General features: G+C 37.5%; 1 protein-coding gene across 16 annotated transcripts in view; it reads right to left on the bottom strand.

Annotated features, from left to right (window-relative positions):
- ptprub (protein tyrosine phosphatase receptor type Ub) overlaps positions 1-19,445 on the bottom strand; it is a 214,266-nt gene that overhangs the window by 133,850 nt on the left and 60,971 nt on the right. For all 16 annotated transcript variants that reach the window (XM_084089916.1, XM_084089908.1, XM_084089909.1 and 13 more), the window contains exon 2: positions 13,466-13,594. In XM_084089916.1, coding sequence (XP_083946042.1) covers positions 13,466-13,594 — 129 coding nt within the window. The remainder of the gene's footprint in view (positions 1-13,465; positions 13,595-19,445) is intronic.

The following is a 19,445-nucleotide window of genomic DNA, read 5'->3' as shown; positions in this document are numbered from 1 at the left end:
CAGAATGCACTTGCTTCGCTGCCCTAGGAGGCCACTCCCAAGCCACGCCTACCGGTAAGAGAGGGCAGTTGACAACAACAAAGCTAAGCTACTAGCGAGTCTCCGTGATGAGTTTGCCCTGGATTTCGAGATCGCCCAAAATGTCCGGGATTCGGCTTTTGCGTTCTACAGTCGCCATTCATCATGTTTGCTGTGGCGAGCAGGACGAGGCTGAGGGGCGCGGGAGAACGGCGCGAGGCCGGTGGCGTCATTACTGAGACGCACCGGTCTCGCATCTCTCACGGAGGAGCGGGAATTTTCTTAGCAATGTTAAAACGCACATCAACCGATCACTTGTTTAGCGTTCATGTAAACACTATATTCAGATACACCAATCGGAATGAATTCAGCTAGATTGAAACAAAAGGTGTGCATGTAAACAATGAATGGCGACCGCAGGAAGCAAAAGCCGAATCCCGGACATTTTGGACGATCTCGACGGCTGGACATGTCCGGGAAAAAGAGGATGGCATTGGAAATCAAACGCACTGGCACTGATCTGTGATAGGTCTGTTAGCGCATTAGGTCCAACCCCCTATGGGCGGGTTTGAAAGGGTGGGAACTAGTGCTTGTAGTCTCAACAGAAATCCCCCCCTCTTACACTTCCTCCGACAATGACGCAAAATGACGATTTTTGTGTCATTGTGGGAGGAAGTGTTAAGAGGTAAATACAGATTTCTCCCGTCTCAGGGGAAAATGAGAGTGTTGCATGACCATTCAATAGTATGACTGGGTTTCTAACAATGCAAAGCTTAATGCAAATGGGTGGAGTGTTCCTTTAATTTATTCCCTTTTGTATCATCAACAGAGTACATTGTGCATGTTAAAATATTTCATTGGTTGTTAGTTATAAGGCTTCAGATGTTTGTTTGTTTTTTCCAGTTCTGTAGGAAACCTGAACCAATGACTTACAAACTAACGGCCTAATTATCTCTGATTTGAGTAAGTACCGTAATTGTCATAATTTTACCGTATCCGTAATTTTAGTTTTTTCTCTTTCTTTTTTTTTCTAAAGAAGTAACAAACCCCTTTTCGTTCCGACTTCTTCACTTCACCAGTAGAGTGAGGATTTACCGGCAGTCGCATAAATAAAAGGAAAAACTCCAGGTGGCTACAAGGACACAACTCACTCAGGAGAGATCTGGGTGAACAAGGCCAATTAATTAAGGTTACGAGAAAACATGTACAAACATGAAGAGGAGTGCTTATATAAGCAAGGTGGACCTTGTTAAATCTATCCAGGTGTGGCTGTGCCAAAAGAGTCTCACTTCATAGAATAATATATTACTTATTGAGTATAATTCAAATAGCCATCCGTCTCCAGAGAGACTTTCTGCTTGCATCAGGCCCACCACATTCATTATCATATCAGTTAAAGTGATTATATGCAAATGGCTCCGCCCAGCAGCCGCATCTAGATATCAATTACAATGACAGCCAGTCTCGCGCGACGTGTGTTATTATGGTAATTCTTCCCAAAATAGATTGCACCTGAGAACAGAGCAAAGGAATAAAGGAAAAAGAGAGCACGCCAGGCAATAAAAGACAAAGATTCTACTTGAACTTTTCACTGAAAATGAAGGCCTTGTGTACAAGTATGAGCTAACCAGCATTTCCAACTCCGAAGACTTCTCATCTCAAACAAATTCTCTTGAGACAGAAATAACCAAACAACCATCAGCTGAATTATTCCATCTTGTTGTTGTTTTCCCTGCTGGAAAATCCAGTCTAAGATGGTACTGCATTTTGGAACATGACAACTGGTTTCTATATGGTGTAAACTGATCATTATCTAGTCTAAACTGGTCATTAGATAGTTTAAGCTGGTATAAACTGTCTAAACTGGTTATTGGCTAGTCTAAGATGATCATTAGCTAGTTTATGCTGGTCAATAGCTGGTCTATGCTGGTCACTGGCAAGCAAAAAAAATTCCATTAGCTAGTCTAAGATGATCATTAGCTAGTAAAAATGCCATTAGCTAGTCTATTCTGGTCATTGGGTTGTTTAGGATGGCCACTGGTTAGTCTAAGATGATCATTCTAGTTTATGAAATATTTTCATTAGCTAGTCTAAGATGGTCATTAGCTTGTCAAAAATTATCATCAGCTGGTCTAAGATTGTCATAAGCTATAGCAAAATGGTTACTGGTATGTCCACTAACTAGTCTAGGATGGTCATAAACTAGTACAAATTGTTCATTGGTTTATCCAAGATGCTCACTAACTAGTCTAAGATGGTCATGAGCTAGTACAAAATGGCCATTAGTTGGTCACTACTACAGCTAGTCTCAGATGATCATAGCAGATGACCATTAGCCAGTCAAAGTTGGTTAACCATTATTTGGCTGAAGCTGGTCATTAACTGGTGCAAGTTAGCAGACAATCTTGGCTTAGCAACAAACCAGCTAATAGTTGGTTCATACTGTACCAGCTTAAGGTGGTCAAGCTGGTTTCTGAAACATGGTTGCTGGTCAACCAGCTTACGAACAGCTAGAAATCTTCTACCATGTTCTAAAAACAGCTTTCACTTACAGTAACATTCATTTTCCAGTTTAGAAAAAAAACTAAAACTAAATATAAACCAAAAATACCTCTGAGAACTAATTACTGCTTATGTGCAGACGCTTACAATTACCACAGTGAGAATAAAGCGGAGTCATGGATACAGTGTTTTACTTTCTAATATTTCTATGGTGGAACAATCTGTCATGCTGATGAGATACTAAATGTCAGATGTGTGTGTGCACACAGGCCCATAGACTGAAATAAATGGCAATGTGTTCACACACTTTATGTGCTGCCTTTAAGCCTAATGCTGTGGCCAGTGAGCCAGGACACTGAATTACTGATGGGCTTTGACTGTATTAGGCAGCATCTAAACCACGCTCAACCACGAATGGTTTCAGTGACCCCCAAGGCACTCTCCTCAACCCTTGATTAAAAAACAACCTCCGAGCAGTAAAACACCATTTCCACAGCCGAAAAAAAGACAGGTCAGCAGATCTCATAATATATGCCCAACCCAACACCTGCAGCATTCATTTAATCTCTCTAAATCCAAATAAATATTCTAAGACTGTGGCTTGGTCACGGTATATAATATCACACCTTAAGAATAAGTAGTGAAGACCAGCTTTAGTCTATTCTACAAAGAGAAAAGACAAAAAAGCATGACAATGAATAAGATAATCAGTTTAACATTTTAAACACTGAACTTTTTATATTACATTCACGCTGCGTGTCGTGACACAGGCTAATTCGTGTCACGCAGTTAGACAGAGTTTAAATTAGCCCGGAAAGACATGGGCAGCCCTTTATGTGACTAGCTTTCACAGCGCTAGTCTAATGTCACATCTGAAATGGCTTTAAGTGCAGCTCTGAATTCTCCTTAAAGATAACATGTCGGTGACATGGAAAGAGAGAGCAGGCGAAGGGTAAAAAGAGAGCAAACACAAGCATGATCAGGGGGTTGTCCCAGAGCTCCATGCTGCTTAGCATAACAGCTAAGCAAGCATGACAACATAAACACAACCAGACGTTTTGCCTGCGGGTTAAGCTCCGCACTGGAGCAGAACCTTTAGACACATCATGCCGCTATTCCATCCTTCTTTCTACATCCTCCATCTTAACGTCGCAGTCCTTCGAACACACTATTTATTCATTGAGCCATCAAAAGATAAGCTGCTTGCAAGCAGCTATTACATGACATGGTCAAGGTGACCACCACCACAGGCTGTTTGAAGGTTACGGTCATAACTTCACTCTCAATTATACAGTTAAACAGACCTCTTTACTCTGAAAGGTCTCGCCTGCTAGCCGCAAAACAACATTAATTACAGGGAGGCTGTCGCTAGAGGGGGGCTAACATTAGCATAGTACATGCTCAGCTATGCCGTCGCCTATCTTAATGTCAAGTCCCTGTGGGTGTTTTCTGATGTAACTTCCAACAAAGAAAATTTAATCCCACCTAAAGACTCGGTTCAGGCTCCAAAATGGCCGTCTGGTGCATTAGATTAGGACAAATTTCAGAGATGCAGAATTTCATGAGAAATATGTGATTAATTGCACAAAAGGGTTTTAATTTGAACCTATTGAAAGCCCATATATACATATACATCTATATCTATATCTATATCTATATCTATATATATATATATATATATATATATATATATATATATATATACACACATACATATACATATATATATATATATATATATATATATATATATATACACACACACACACAAATACATACATAAATAGTAAATACATGTAACGTGTAACAGGCACAATGTAAAATAAAGTGTTACTTGCCCTGTTTAAAGACTGTAATATCTAAAATGGTGACCTTATTTGATTTGTGAACAATGTGTGCCCTCATTAAAGTAAACACCTTTAATCATCATTAACCATGTTTATTCACAAAACATCAGCTCTGAATTCATATTTGCATGTGCGTACAGATATCAGCTTGCTAGATTATTGTTATTATTTTTTATAGTCTTCTAATTAGACAAATTACAGATAATTTGCTATATTGTGATTATCTAAATTACATTTTAATGGTTGGTTGAGGAGGAAGAGGCCGTCAGACTAAAAGCTTGTCACACAATTGTGTTTTCAAACGTTCCACATTTTCTTTACTGAAAAGGGGTGTGGCCACTCTGATTGACAGCTGGTTCAACAAATCGTATGTCGTAATTTAATGCATATGGGGAAAAACAACACTTTTTTTGTTGGATGAAACAATTATAGCTCACATAACAACAACATCACCACGTTTGTCGTATATACACACTACCAAAAGATAGGGGTCCGTAAAATTTTTGTTTTTGTTTTGAAAGAAATGCTCACCAAAGATGCATTTATGTGATCAAAAAACAGTATGAGTAATATTGTGATTTTTTTTTTTTTTAAACAATTTAACTAAATTAACTATTACTCCAGTTTTCAGTGTCACAGTGATCCTTCAGAAATCACTCTAATATGCTAACCTGCTGTTCAAGAAACATTCCTTATTATTATCAATGTTGATAAGAGTAGTGCTGCTTAATATTTTGGTGGACACCGTGATACATTTTTTCATGTTTCTTTAATGAATAGAAAGTTCAGAACAGCATTTATTTTATCTAGTAAAGAAATTTATAACATTACAGATGATTTCTGTCACTTTATCTATTTAATGCATCCTTGCTGAATAAAAAAGTATTTATTTCTATAAAAAAATAAATATCTTACTGGGCCCAAACTTGTGAAGGGTAATGTAATGTATAATGTAGTTTCAGAAATGTATTTTTATTTAAAGTGGTTAAGGTTTTGTGGTCTGTGCAAACCCTTCCTGCGCCTGTAAACGGATCCACTCAGGTCCGCTATTTCTATGATAACTGATCCATGTTGTGTGGTTTTGTCTCACATTTGGAGTAAATCTTGTTTACAATAACATGTGAGACACGAAAAACAAGTATCATAGTGGGAATGTTGCTGGTACTTTAATTCATTTACACGAGACTGACCATCAACAATTTTGGGAACCAAACAATAGATGTCTCTAAAGAATATAAAGATGACATGGAATTTAAGTATTTGATGTGGGCTGCAGGGTTCTTAACATCCAACACACAAACACCTACAACACAACCGTCAATAACACAGTAAACAGCAGTAGTTTGCAAAAAGTATTAATGCCACAATGCATGATGGGAACTGTAGTTCTGTTTTAAGCACAGCAGATATATCTATAATCCAGTAAGGGAAATGTACAACTTAATTGTGAAGTTATTGTACAGATAATTGTGCAGCTATACAGTGTAAAATAAGCATATATTGCCTCATAAACACTGAGACATTTGGTACTTTTTGACAATGCGTGCCTCTTTATAAACTCCAGTAAAAATATAAAAACCTGAATCTGCAGCATGAAGCTACCAACTTTTACAGGGATGGATCTAAAACGCAAACATTCAATTTTACCCTTTACATTTCTTCAATGTAACCTCATTTGAAACAAGCTGCTCCAAAAAAAAAAAAAAAAGCATCTTAGCAGAGATACACAGTTGTATTGCCTTTCATTGAAGGTGAAAAAGCCTTTATTTTATCCCCTTGTTACACAAACCATCTTGCTATTTATTTATTGCGTGTGACTGTAAATATGAACTCTTGTGAATGAGTAGTGGTCTGAGCCTGTCTTTGTGGTTTATGCTATCTGCCTCCAAATACAACTGGATTTAGTCTGCCCTGTTAGATTTACACAGCAATTCATTTCCCTCCATCACACTGGTGCCTGTTTACTACACATTTTTTATTCCGTTCCACCAAATCTCTCACAGGACAAGCCTGATGGATTTATAATTCACCCTTTGATAAAATCAAATATATAAATAATTTGTACTCCTAACCATGAGGTAAATCAGCAGCTCAGGAATAATAATCATCAAACTTCACATTCTTTGCATACAGCATCCATTTCATAATTAAGTTTTAAGTTAAACATGTCCTTACATTTTTTGTTTTGGCCAGATTCTAAAACAGCAATGTATCCTTTGAGGAAAAACGTAATCCCAGAATGCAAACAAGCTCTCTGAAAAAAAATCAATCCATAAAAATATATCAAATAAATTAACTGAAATTTCATACGGTACTGAAAAATGTTGATAAAAACATTGGCCACTAGTATTCCAATGAAATTCTATTCAATCAGCTTTCAGCCATCTAATATAGCAGCATATCTATTTTACTACCATACTCATCAAGCTTTGATCTCATGCGCACTTTGATGATGGAATTTCAATCATATGGATGGTGAGGTTTTTTGTTTTGGACCTTTGTCAAGAGCCGATTCCATTACGAGGTGCGAGGTGAAACTCTGGGTTGAGACGGTTAAAAAGACACTTCTCTGATCAGATGAAAGTTCAAAGAGAAGTGGAGGATCATTGTATCATTGAGTTTCTGAAAAATTGCATGATTATTCAATTCTTTGAGTGCTAAGGGTGAGTCTGATTTCAGATGAGCTGGTACCTGTGTATATATACACACACTGGCAGAGCTGCCGATTACTTTCGTGAAGCATTCTTTTCGCACCAAACCTACAGTGTTGCCTTTTACTCAATGCCCGTATTTATAATGCATTGTTTTCATATGATTCAAAATATTAATCACATAGCCAATTAAATAACCGTAAAAAATGATTTATTAATTGGCATGGGGGTATATACTACAAAAAGTTTGGGGTCCGCAAGAACTTCTTTCTTTGTAAGAAATTAATACTTTTATTTAGCAAAGATGCATTAAATTGATCAAAATTGACAGTAAAGATTTTTTTACAAAATTTAATATAAATCTTGTTCTTTTAAACTTTCTATTCATCAAACACAAATGTTTTCAACATTGATATAATTTTAACAAGAAATGTTTCTTGAGCGCCAAATACTGATTTCTGAAGGATCATGTGACACAGAAGACTGAAAAATGAGCTTAGTCATCAAAGGAATAAATTACATTTTAAAATACATTATAATAGAAAACATATATTTTAATTGCAATAATATTTCGCAATATTACTGTTTTTACTGTATTTTTAATCAAATGCAGCCTTGATGAAAAAAAAAACAATTATATATATATATATATATATATATATATATATATATATATATATATATATATATATATATATATATATATATATATATATATATATATTATTTTTTATTTTTTTTAAGCAATGTTTTTATGCTTCAATGCTTTTTTTTTTTTTTAAATGTATGTTTAAACATTTAAAAAAATATATAACTAGCTATTTCAATGTCCTTCAAATGAATAGTAAATATAAACATGCAGAATAAAATGCTTTACCAAAAAAAAAAGGTTTATCTGACCACACTATTTGTAAAATTGTAAAGAATAGAAATAGAATAGTTTATTTAGTTTTAGAGTTAAATCATCCTTTCAAACCAGACCTGGGGCAGATGGCATAAAATGCTTAGGCTAGTCTTACAAGTTAGCCATCTAATTTTGTTCTTTAAGATTGGTCTTATTAAGTCAGTAGATTGGTCTAATTTAATTCTGAAGAGTAAATAGTCAGACTAGTAACTTGGCGGCTACGTTTATGCAACATGGCCCCTGGTCATAAACAAGTCCGAACGTAAACATGCCGACTAATTCAAAATAATTGCAGTGCACTACAAACTCCTTCCATCCGTGTGTCGAGAGGCAGTTTTGAGAGTCCCAGAGCAGAAGTCAGTGATTGAGAGACGGTGGATGGAGGCAGGCAGCTCTGGGCTTCGGGAAACTTTATTAGATCATTGAGGGAAGCCAGCCAGGTCTGATAATGACCCTACAACTCCACCAGATGTGTCTCCCCACCAACTTCCTCTGTCAGGGGCCCCTGTGGTCTCTCATATCAGTGATGAATAAGGCCTGGGCATCAGAGTGTGGATAATGTGCAGATGGGACACGAGCCTGCTGTTTGAGAAAGGTGAAGGGCGGCTGGTAATAAAGACCTACAGGTCTCTGATCAGCGCTGTGTGCCTCGGTGCCTCTCTGACTAAGGAAGGACGTAATAAGATACAACATGCCCAGAGAATTGCCTGGCTTTAGCGCTAATATCTGTGGGAACCTCCTTCCGGTGAGGAGATTACTGCAGATCTGTGCTGGACCCAGAGGCCTGGCTTAAGGAGAGAAAGGAACAATTAGGTTATCAGAAGTGCTGCAGGTTTCTCTGCCTCCCATGTTTACTGAGAGGTCTTCCCTTCTCTAACCGATCCACTGGATTCAAGGACGCAGGTCTTACCTCAGAACACATCAGACTGCAGTGTGACTGACTTCCAACTAATGATCAGATAAGAATTAGGGCCCTATCTTGCACCCAGCGCAATTGACTTTGTACACCGACGCATGTATCATTCCTATTTTGCACCCGCGCAAAGCGGACTTTTCCCTCCACAGACGCACGTCGGTTAACTAAGAAATACACTTGCGCTCCCCGGGGCGGTTCAGCTCAAAGAGGAGGCGTGTTCCAGCGCAAACGTTCCCTCATGCTATTTTGCAGGTTTAGAAAACAATTCCGCCACTGGCCGAAAAAAAAACAGTTTAAAGTCAGTGGCGCATTGCGCATGTTATTCATATGCTATTTTAAGGGCCATAATCAATGTAGCGTGTGCACAACGCGCATACACTTTGATTCTCTCATCTACACACAGACGCAGCAGTTTTCATTTTTGCAAATCATACATTATTACGATTAGATAGATAGATAGATAGATAGATAGATAGATAGATAGATAGATAGATAGATAGATAGATTATTATAAAACCATACATCTAGCTTACACATTTACCCAAATTATCATACGCCTGTTTAACCGAAGTTAATTTGGGTGTGTTTCTCCATCCCCAACGTCCCTGACGAGAACGTCGGTCTCCTCGGCTGTGAACTGCTCTTGGCGTGTGCCTGGCAAATCCGCCGTTATAATAGGAATCCGCTATAGAACAAGCGTGCCTGCTCTTAAAGGGAATGTGAGATGTCGCTCTGATTGGTTTATTTCACGTTACGCCCAAACCACACCTATGAATAATGAAGCTACTTCAGACCAACCCATTTTAGATTTGCGTCGGGCGCAAGAGTCATTTATCCCGCCGGTATAATAGCAACAGCGCCCAAGACACGCCCACAAAGTTACTTGCGTTTCGCGCTTGATACTTGCGTTTCAAGATCGTTAAAATAGGGCCCTTAATCTCTTTGCAAATGAATGTTTACCGATTGACCTTAAGAGTACGTGCTTCTACTACTCTACCTGTCTAAAATGAATACTCACCAAATATGTCATAATTGGCTTTGGTGAGTAAATAAAACAGAGCTGCATGGTTGAAGTCAAACTGTAAGAATGATAGTCTAAATCAAAGACATATTGATACAGTCTATGAAAGACGTCTCTAAGAACTTTTCCCTAAGTGGAAAATGTACCGTCATAGGGTATGTATTTTTTTATTCTTTTCCAGAACTACATATGGAAACATTTACATTTATGGATTGACAGACCCTTTAAACAACTAAGCAACATGTGAAACATGAGGAACAAAACCACAATTTCTCAGTTTTGTGAGAGATTTGAGGAGGTCAGCACGATTCTAGGAGGAGATATATACATACATATTTGTTTTTTGAATAAAAATTGCAATTGATATTTGAAATGTGATTAAAAAAAATCAATGACTATAAATATTTGTACTTTTTTAATATAATTAGTCATTTAAAATATTACTAAATAAGAAATATTAAATATATTTAATTAGTTTAAATAAGTTTATGGCAGTCTTAATTTCTTTTTTTATATATATTTTTTGATAATTGTACTAAACCATATCCTGATTTTGGTTTTATTTAGATTGTGATTTAAATCGTGCAGTGTGAGTAACACAATGACCCATGCTGGCCTCTAACAGGTTACACTACGAAACTGTTCGTCACAAATATGACCTGTTGTCATAGTGAGACAGAGAAAAATATATATTTCTATTAAAAAATTCTATTTTTATATTACATAAATGTGAAAATCCTGTAGGCAAAGTTCCCTGTAGGCATCCAAAGCCCCTTCTCACCCCTCATAAACCTCTTCCTCAGACAGAAAATTTGAATTTGTCTCCTGACAGAGAGATACGGGTTATCACTGCAAAACTGTGCCGTTTTATCTACACACAGGGACCAGAGTTACACCCCATCCACTAGTAATCTTCTAAGCAAAAGTTAGCTCAGCGTCGTGCTCTGAATTAAGATGGGTGACGGTGGCAGAATTGCTGAAACACTAAGAACTGAGAAAATACAACTGGCCTTGTGCATGAGCGCGCGACGTTTGCACATTGACACCGAAAACAACATGAAAGGATCCATTTTGCCACTCGGTACCATGGCAGTTTCTGACCTAGTTTCCCAAAGCCAATCTGCCCCATGTTATGAAGATCAAAAATCTGCCGGTTAAATGCCTCATTGCCCATTACAGATGCCAGTGTGGGGTTCCCCATGTAAGAGTATACGATACACTCCTACCGCAGGGTGAACGAGTGCTGTCATTGTGTGTTTGCATTCACACAGTCAAACACTTCCTGCTGTGTTTTCAAGGTGTGACATCATTCTCACCTACTTAAACTTTGCATGCCTAGACTCATCTGTTGCCCTCGGAGCAGAGTGAATGTCACACGACAGACAGTCGGCTTTAATTAAACCCAGAGAGAAATGTATTAATTACTGCACAGCGCCTGTGACTGCGGGTGAAGTGTCTTGGGTCTGCATATGATTAGAATGCTGATTATGATGTACTGTGGAGGATTCCATCATCCTCAACTATCCTAATGACTCATTCATATATTTAAAACAAGTTATAGTTTTCTTTTAGTGGCTTTGGTACCGTTCACAATTGCGTGGAACATTCTCTTAGACTTCACTTCAAACTGATCAAACGTCGTTTATTCAAAACCTGCTGCAGTGCTTTCATTAGCATAAATCTTTCCTTGCACACAACAATTACTTCAAATCACAAGATTAGAGTAACAGATAATGAGAAAATTTGCTTTAATCACCGAAAAATGGTGATCTTTCAATTTAGTAATTTTCACAATCATTTACTTTAACAGAAGATGATACAAGATACAGGCATCAAATCACCATTAGAAATGCTGAATGAAAAAAACAGGTCAGGAAATGCAAACCAATTACAGTTTGTAATTTTAAAAAAAACAAATACATGTAATAAATATATAAATATGATATATAAAACCAAATAAATTATACTTAATATTATTTTCTTGATAAAATCTATCAAATCTATCTATCTATCTATCTATCTATCTATCTATCTATCTATCTATCTATCTATCTATCTATACACATATATATACATACATGTATGTATGTATGTATGTATTACAGTATGTGTAGCAAAAATTTACTTTTTTGTGTGACATATAAGCATTAAAACTGCATTTTTGTTTATTTTTTATGAGATTTGTAGAAGTTTTGAAAATGTACCACTGTTGAGAATAGTACCAAAGCACTTTACAATACGGCCCCATTAGTAAATGCATTAACTAACATTAACTTACAATGAGCAATTCATTTGTTACAGTATTTATTAACCTTGGTTAATGTTAGTTCAGGTCCATTAAATAATACTAACAGATACAACTTTTGATTTTAATAATGCATTTTGGTTGCTCTTTATTTTAATGTCTCATTATTACACTGTAATTATACATTTATGTATGTACTATAGGGTTAAGATTAGGGATTGGTTTGGTTTAGGGTTAGTTAACTACATGTAACACGTAACAATGACACTGTAAAATAAAGTGTTACATGTAGCTGTATTTGTAAATGTTGCAATTAACAGTAACTAAGATAAGAACTAAGTATTTTTTCATTGTTAGTTCATGTTTCCTCTATTCAATTACTCAGCACTTTATATTATATAAACTATTATTATTTTATTATAAATGTACACTACAAATGTAGTACTATCTGTCTCCTCAAAAAGATTAAGGACAGCCGACCCAGTCTGTAAATTCCTATTCCTCTGGTAGTCTTTGACCTTCCATTCAAACTTGTGTAGATTATAGAGCTTGGCTCACATTCCCCCTGAGATATGCTTTTCACAAGCCTCTCTATCCAGGTCCCCAGTGTTTTACTTCATCGCTGAAAACCTTACCAAGTTTTTATCTGTTTCATTGTGTCATCGGCATCCTATCTGTCCTCGCATCGAAGTCCCAGCGATCCATCTGTCTCTTTCACTGTCTTACCACCGGTGGCTGCCTAATCCAATTACTAGTTCTGCACTTTCTTGCCTCCCTCTGCTTGTTTTGATCTAGTTTCAACAATGACTCTCAATAAAAGCCCCTTCCCAGCAGGCCGTGCGCATCTCTCTGACACTTCCCGTTTCGGGATGGGCTACATTTCAAAGAACTCATTGATTGTCGGGATCGTTTCGTTTCAGGTAGGGCCAACTTCCTAATCACTTCTGTTCGCCGGTTGACATGGACAGAATAAGACATCGAGAGACGAGACCTGCTGATGTGCGTTTATAGATCCGACTCTTCACCTTTCTCATTTCGCCCGCTTGCTTTGACTGGTCAATGTGTCCGAGGGAGTTCTATTAATTTCCTGCAGCAGCCCTTCAACAAAACTGGAATATCGGCTACGTGTTCTCAGTAGTTGTAAAACTAGTAAAACTTTCTCTACATTTTTACAAAACAACAACTAAAACGAGAAACAAAATAAAGAGCATGCTGCTATGGCGGCCATCGTTCCAGCTGTCACTCTGATGAGGCCGGTAGGAGGGCATCTGAGATGGACGGGCCCACGGGCGTGAAACGGCTTGCGCCACAGTGTGAAATAAACTGGTGGAATAAGAATGGACAACGCTGGGCAGACTTACCGCGGAGGAGATCAGAGGTGGAGTGTGGCGAGGCGTGAGCGCGGAACAGCTGCCAATCAAAGTCATCCTCCTCCCCTTGGCTGAACTCACACAGACTGGGGTCGGACTCTTCATCAAACGTGCAGCCCGCTAGGGAGGAACAGAGAGAAGCAAAACATGTTAACGGTCTTGATTCAAGTCCATGACTTCCTCTCATTAAAAACCTTAAATGGCTAGGAATACGTGCTTCCTGCTTAACCTGACAAGTCTCTGTACATGAATTATTTAAAGCGTCTGGCCGTATATTTAAAAGCCTCCGGGGCACTAACATTTCATTTGGACAGCATTTGATCCACAATTTGTTGACACTGAAATGTGAATTACAATACGACTCTCTCAGTTAATGTGGCTGCAGGCAGGCATACTAGGACTCCCTGGCCCGACAGCCTAATTAAGCAGCCGTGTGTTATTTGGGGCTCCGTTTCATCATGCGAGCCCCTGTGATCTCATTTCTGGTTTTGCAGAGTGAGAGGTGCCAGACTGCACACACCCACATACATTTACAACACCGGCTCTTTAGGCAGCCATTCGCCAAAGCAATCATTCCTTTATTCAAGACACACCGCTCTCACACACAACATCTACAAGGACACACGTCTACCCATCGCCTCTACCAATCAATCATCAATTGCAATTGAAGATTCACAACACAAACACAAGTCCTGTGACAGACCAATATATCAGCGAGGACCAATTAAACGGTCAAAGATAACTTGAGCCCGCATAATTGCTGCAAATATACTGCCAGCCTGGTCACTATTATTTATGTATTATTAAATATTATTTTAATAGAAGTATATTTTTTTCATTATTATTATTATTAATAGATGTATTATATATAATTGTATTAATAAAAATGATCAGGGCTGCGTTCTCCGAAACTACCTTAACGCTACGTCGTTCTTAAGTTGTACCTTAAGAAGTACCTTATCGTTAATACGTGTTTTCCGAAACCTTCTTAGTTAAGTATACCTTCTGTAAGTCATACGTTCGTAAGGTTGGTCTGGAGCGCTCTTAGCTATACCTTATCGCTGCTGACGCCACCACTACGCAAAAAGCTTTTTTACATCGCAGTTTAATTACACATAGAAAATTTTATATGAACATTTAATATAAAATCTGATTTAGTATTAAAATTACATTTTTACTTTACTTTAAAATTTTACACATAAAATACTTAAGTTGTTATAGCCTACACCCAGTGTATGGAAGTGTTTTCATTAATAAAGTTTCCATACACTAATGGTTGTTAGCTTTTTTAATTACTATCCTAAGGCACATCAGCTGGCGAACCATTTGACATTTGACAGGCTTAGGAGTCTATATAAAGAAAGATGAGTTTACACAAACTTTATAGCTATGGCAGCGAGACAGCGAGTACTTGTTTTAAATCAAAGACGGCGCCGTCCGCGGAGCCAGTTAGTGTATGTCAACTACATGGCTGGTGGATAATCAGCATACGTTGTGGAGAACATTAACACACTTATGGCCGTGAGGGTTTGGGATTGCACACTTGCTAAATTATAAACACATACTCATATTTATTTCTGCATGTACATATTTCAATGAGCCCCGATAAATGCAGTTTGTACTATTTCTAAAACGCTTCTTTATAAAGAACATTGTTTTCTCAATACTTTACCTATACCGCTGTGAAGGAAAGAGCGCACAATCGATCATCGAGGCATCGATATCAACCTATTCAGCACCTCCACCATGGACAGCACCTGCTAAGGTCGAACTTAAGAAGGTTTACCTTAAGCAACATCCTAAGGTATAGTTCGGAGAACACACGTAGGAAATGTATACCTGTAGTTAAGGTGTACCTTTTGAGTCTTCGTAGCGCGCTAAGAGACAACGTTATCGGAGAACGCAGCCCAGATAACTTTAAAAATTATATTGAAAAGGCTGTCAGATATTAACTGGCAAAGCAGACAGTTATAATAATAATAATAATAATAATAATAATAATAATGAAAAGTTGCAAAATCGACAATCAGCCTAATTTATTAAATAGTTTTATGAATTTATCAAAAAAGTATTTATTTTTTATTTAATTCTATTTTTATTGTAGTACTACTACTACTACTACTACTACTACTACTAATAATAATAATAATAATAATAATAATAATAATAAACATGGGATTTTTAATAAATATAATAATATTGACAAGTCTGTCAGTACAATAGTAATTGTATAAATCACTACTTGCTTTTGAAAAACCCATATCAACCAGTACACAAGTCCCATTTAAATAATGTTCACAAACAGTTCATGAAAGTTCACAAACTTCCTGCTAGTTAAATGGGTCAACTAAGGCCCTGTCCCAAATAGCATCCAAAGCACTCGCGGTCTTCCTACAAGTCCGCACTTTCACAATGTAACGTTGCTTTGATTGATGGGAAGTCTGCTGCGGAGTTCACTTCAGTGCAGGCTCGGCAAAAGAGTGCATCAGGGGGGCATATATCACGAGAACACTTCTGAAACCTGCAAATGTCTCGTGGACTATCGGTCCACAAAACCGAAAGTGCGGCAATTGGGACAGGGGCTAATACTTTAAGCTTTCTATAACTATTTCAAACTATTATTCTAATCCATCAGAGACTTCTTAAACTCAGCCTGCAACTAATTTCGGCTCCACGTTACGTTTAATACGCCGTACATTCGCGACCCGAGGGCAGCGGCTTAATGTGCCACAGCCTGAGCACCTCGCCACATCTGCTGTGGCCCCTCACATTAGGCTTGTAGTGTGAGAAAGAGCAGGCAGCGGTGGGCAGTCTACAAATCCCAGTCATGTGCTGCTGACTTGAGCCAACTCAAAGCAGACGGGGCAGAGGGGAGAGGAACCACGCTGGCAATGGCTTTGACAATAACTATGACAATCAAGGTGACCCTCATAGATGACTGCCTCTTTACTGCCACCTCTGGGCCTGTGCCCTCAACAGCCAAATGGGAAGGGGTTTTAAATCTGGCTAGTACAACAATTGGTTACTTGGATTTTTTCATTTCAAAAGGATAATAGACAAGAATTTTTCATTGTGGCCAATATCTGGGAGTTATTATTGTGCATACTATGCAAAAACATATTTTTAAAGAAATTAAAGTACTTTTATTTAGCAAGGACGCATTAAATTGATCAAAAGTAAAAAATAAAATAAAAACTTACATCATTAAAGACATTTACAGTGTTACAAAGATTGAAATTTTAAAATAAATACTGAAATCGCGGTTTACAGAAATAATATTAAGCAGTGCAACTGTTTTTAACATTGATAATAATAAGAAATGTTTCTTGAGAAGCAAATCAGCATATTAGAATGATTTCCGAAGGATCATGTGACATGAGTATTGATGCTTAAAATTCAGCTTTTTTCATCACAGGCATAAGTTATTATTATTATTATTTTTTTTTTATTGAATCAGAAAAAAGGAATATTTTGAAATATTATTACACCTTTTTACTGTATTTTGATCAAATACTGGGGGCATTTCTTTCAGAAAACTAAAAAAAACGTACCGACCCCAAACTTTTGAACATTACTGTGTACATATAAAATGCAAATCTGGTATTAAAGAAATAGCTTTATTATTTGAGCTAAAGACAAATAATCAAAATGGTAATAAATTCTAAATATTATAAAACAGCCAAATTATATTCAAAGCTGGACACCGGTGACAAAACTGCACATCAGTTGAATTCTATATTAATGCACAAATTTGTAACATCACTTAGCAATTGCAAACCAAACATTCCTGTTATAAACCAAAGAACAACTTACAAGTTCCCTGACTAGTCTGAATAAGTGGAACGACTCAATGAACCACAAGTACCAAAAGTATTGTTTTTGTGCAGTATGTTGTTTAGCACAAAGGTCCAGTTATTGGGCTTCAAAGGCATCTCACTACTCAAAAACACTAAAAGAATCATTACCGTAATATTTAAAGAATCAGATTTGCAGAATCGGAATAAGAACCCTTAAACTGCGATTCCGATCGCTATTACTCATGTGAGCCAGTATATCTGAAAGAAAAAGGAGGAGAGAAACTTCCCAGAACAATCTGTCCAAGTTTCATTTACACTATTCGCTAACAGTTCAGTACAGGGATCCGTTTCTGTGGGAGTGGGAAAAGATACCAAAGCTGACAAACTGACACCTTATTTTGCCAATTACTCCTCTCCTACCAAAGCCAAAGACATTTGAGACATTCTCAGAAGATCCTGAGAGTGACATGGAACGCCCAGCTTTTCTATCCATCAATGCACATTTTCTTGAAGTCAAGCACAAACGATTTACCATCATGACTTAACAGCAACAATCAAGTCCTCCTCTCTGCTCCCCCCGCAGTCCCTCGACCCAGCCTTGTCATGACTGCCTCCAATAAGTAATTACAATATAAATTGGCACAGCAACAACACAGAAAACATTAGGCTTGAGTCACTGCCAGGGTTGAAAGCCCCTTGGCTAGAGAGCATGGAGGCTTTTGTGTGTGCAGGCTCATCCGCTTGTTTTGTTTATTAATGTGAACAAGTTCCCTTTGAAGAGTTAGGCTGTTATTAGCCTTCATTAAAACGTTGAAGAATTGGCTTGTCTGAACCCTCTAAGGACATACTGTACCAATGAATCCTGCTGCAGTCAGGCTATCAATAGTTTCAAAACTGTGGATGAAGATTCTGACTGATTTCAGATTAATAACATCTGTGATTGGTGGTGGGGTTGTTCCAGTGATTCTTCGTGTGGATTACATCAATTCACCCAATGGATTTGTTCAAAATGACTGATTCATACATTAAATGACAGTCTAGGGCTGCATCCGAAATTGCAAGCTTTCTGAATGTACTTACAGTATGTTGAATAAGTAATTACTTTGTGACCATTAAAAAGGTATGTTCCATATAGTATGAATGTGTGTAGTATGAATATAATCTGGATATTCTCTACATTCATCATGTTGTCACTGTCACATGATCTACCAGCGTCAGTTGTGTTGCTTCACTGCCATTCATACAAAGTGTGGAACAAAGTGTGGAAGAGTATGCATTCCTCTCAAATGGCCAAAAAAGGGAGTATGCATACCTCTCCCATGGCCTCACGGGATAGTAAAGTGTCCATTGGATGCATACTTCACAATATCGGCAGAAGTGGTAGGTCATCTGGAAACTTAGGCAGCTGACTTGTTGCCTCGCTGCCTTATAGGCAATGACTCAGCAAGCAGCGTTTGCGCACGAAGGAAGGCTACCTCATGAAACTGATTTCAAACAGACTTCTGAGGCAGCGTGACAGTTTAATGATTACAGTAAAATAGAGCGAGCTTTGGTGAGAACTAAACAAAAATGTATTTACTATAGTAGTAATTTCTCACTAGAAATTACATCAGAAGTGGAAAATGTTGGTCAAAACCCATTACATTTACACATAAACTGACCAGCAAACTCAAATTTCAGACACCATCTTTCTTTTTCTAGCTCAACTATCACCGAATGGAAAGCACAGGATCCGTGCGTGCCAAAAGTTTGGAAGTTTTTGGATGCAGCCTATGAATTCTTACATGCTACTTTTACATACTGTTTTTTGCTTACTATATAGTAGAGATTAGGGAAGTATGCAATTTCGGATACAGCCTAGGTGTGAGTTACTGGAACATTCACTTAAATTATTCGTTCAAAAAAAATCAAATGTCTCATAAAAACAAACAAAGTCTTCATGAGTGAGTCATTGAATCCATTAGCAGACTGATTCATTTAGGAATGAAACACCACCATGTTGCTCAGATTATTTTGCACTGGCTTCACTAAAACTATTTTGTTGGCAACTCAAAACTAGCAATTATGTACCTAAAATGTAAGCTATCCAATATTAACTTTTGATTATTGAACTATTGTATAAAATCAAAACCGAATCACAGTACTCCAAATCTTGTTGCAAAATGAATCAACAT

This window comes from Abramis brama (assembly GCF_963993115.1).
Source record: "Abramis brama genome assembly, chromosome: 17".
Taxonomy (NCBI): Eukaryota; Metazoa; Chordata; class Actinopteri; order Cypriniformes; family Leuciscidae; genus Abramis; species Abramis brama.
The sequence above is the reverse complement of the archived record's forward strand: the minus strand, read 5'-3'. Positions and strand labels throughout refer to the sequence as shown.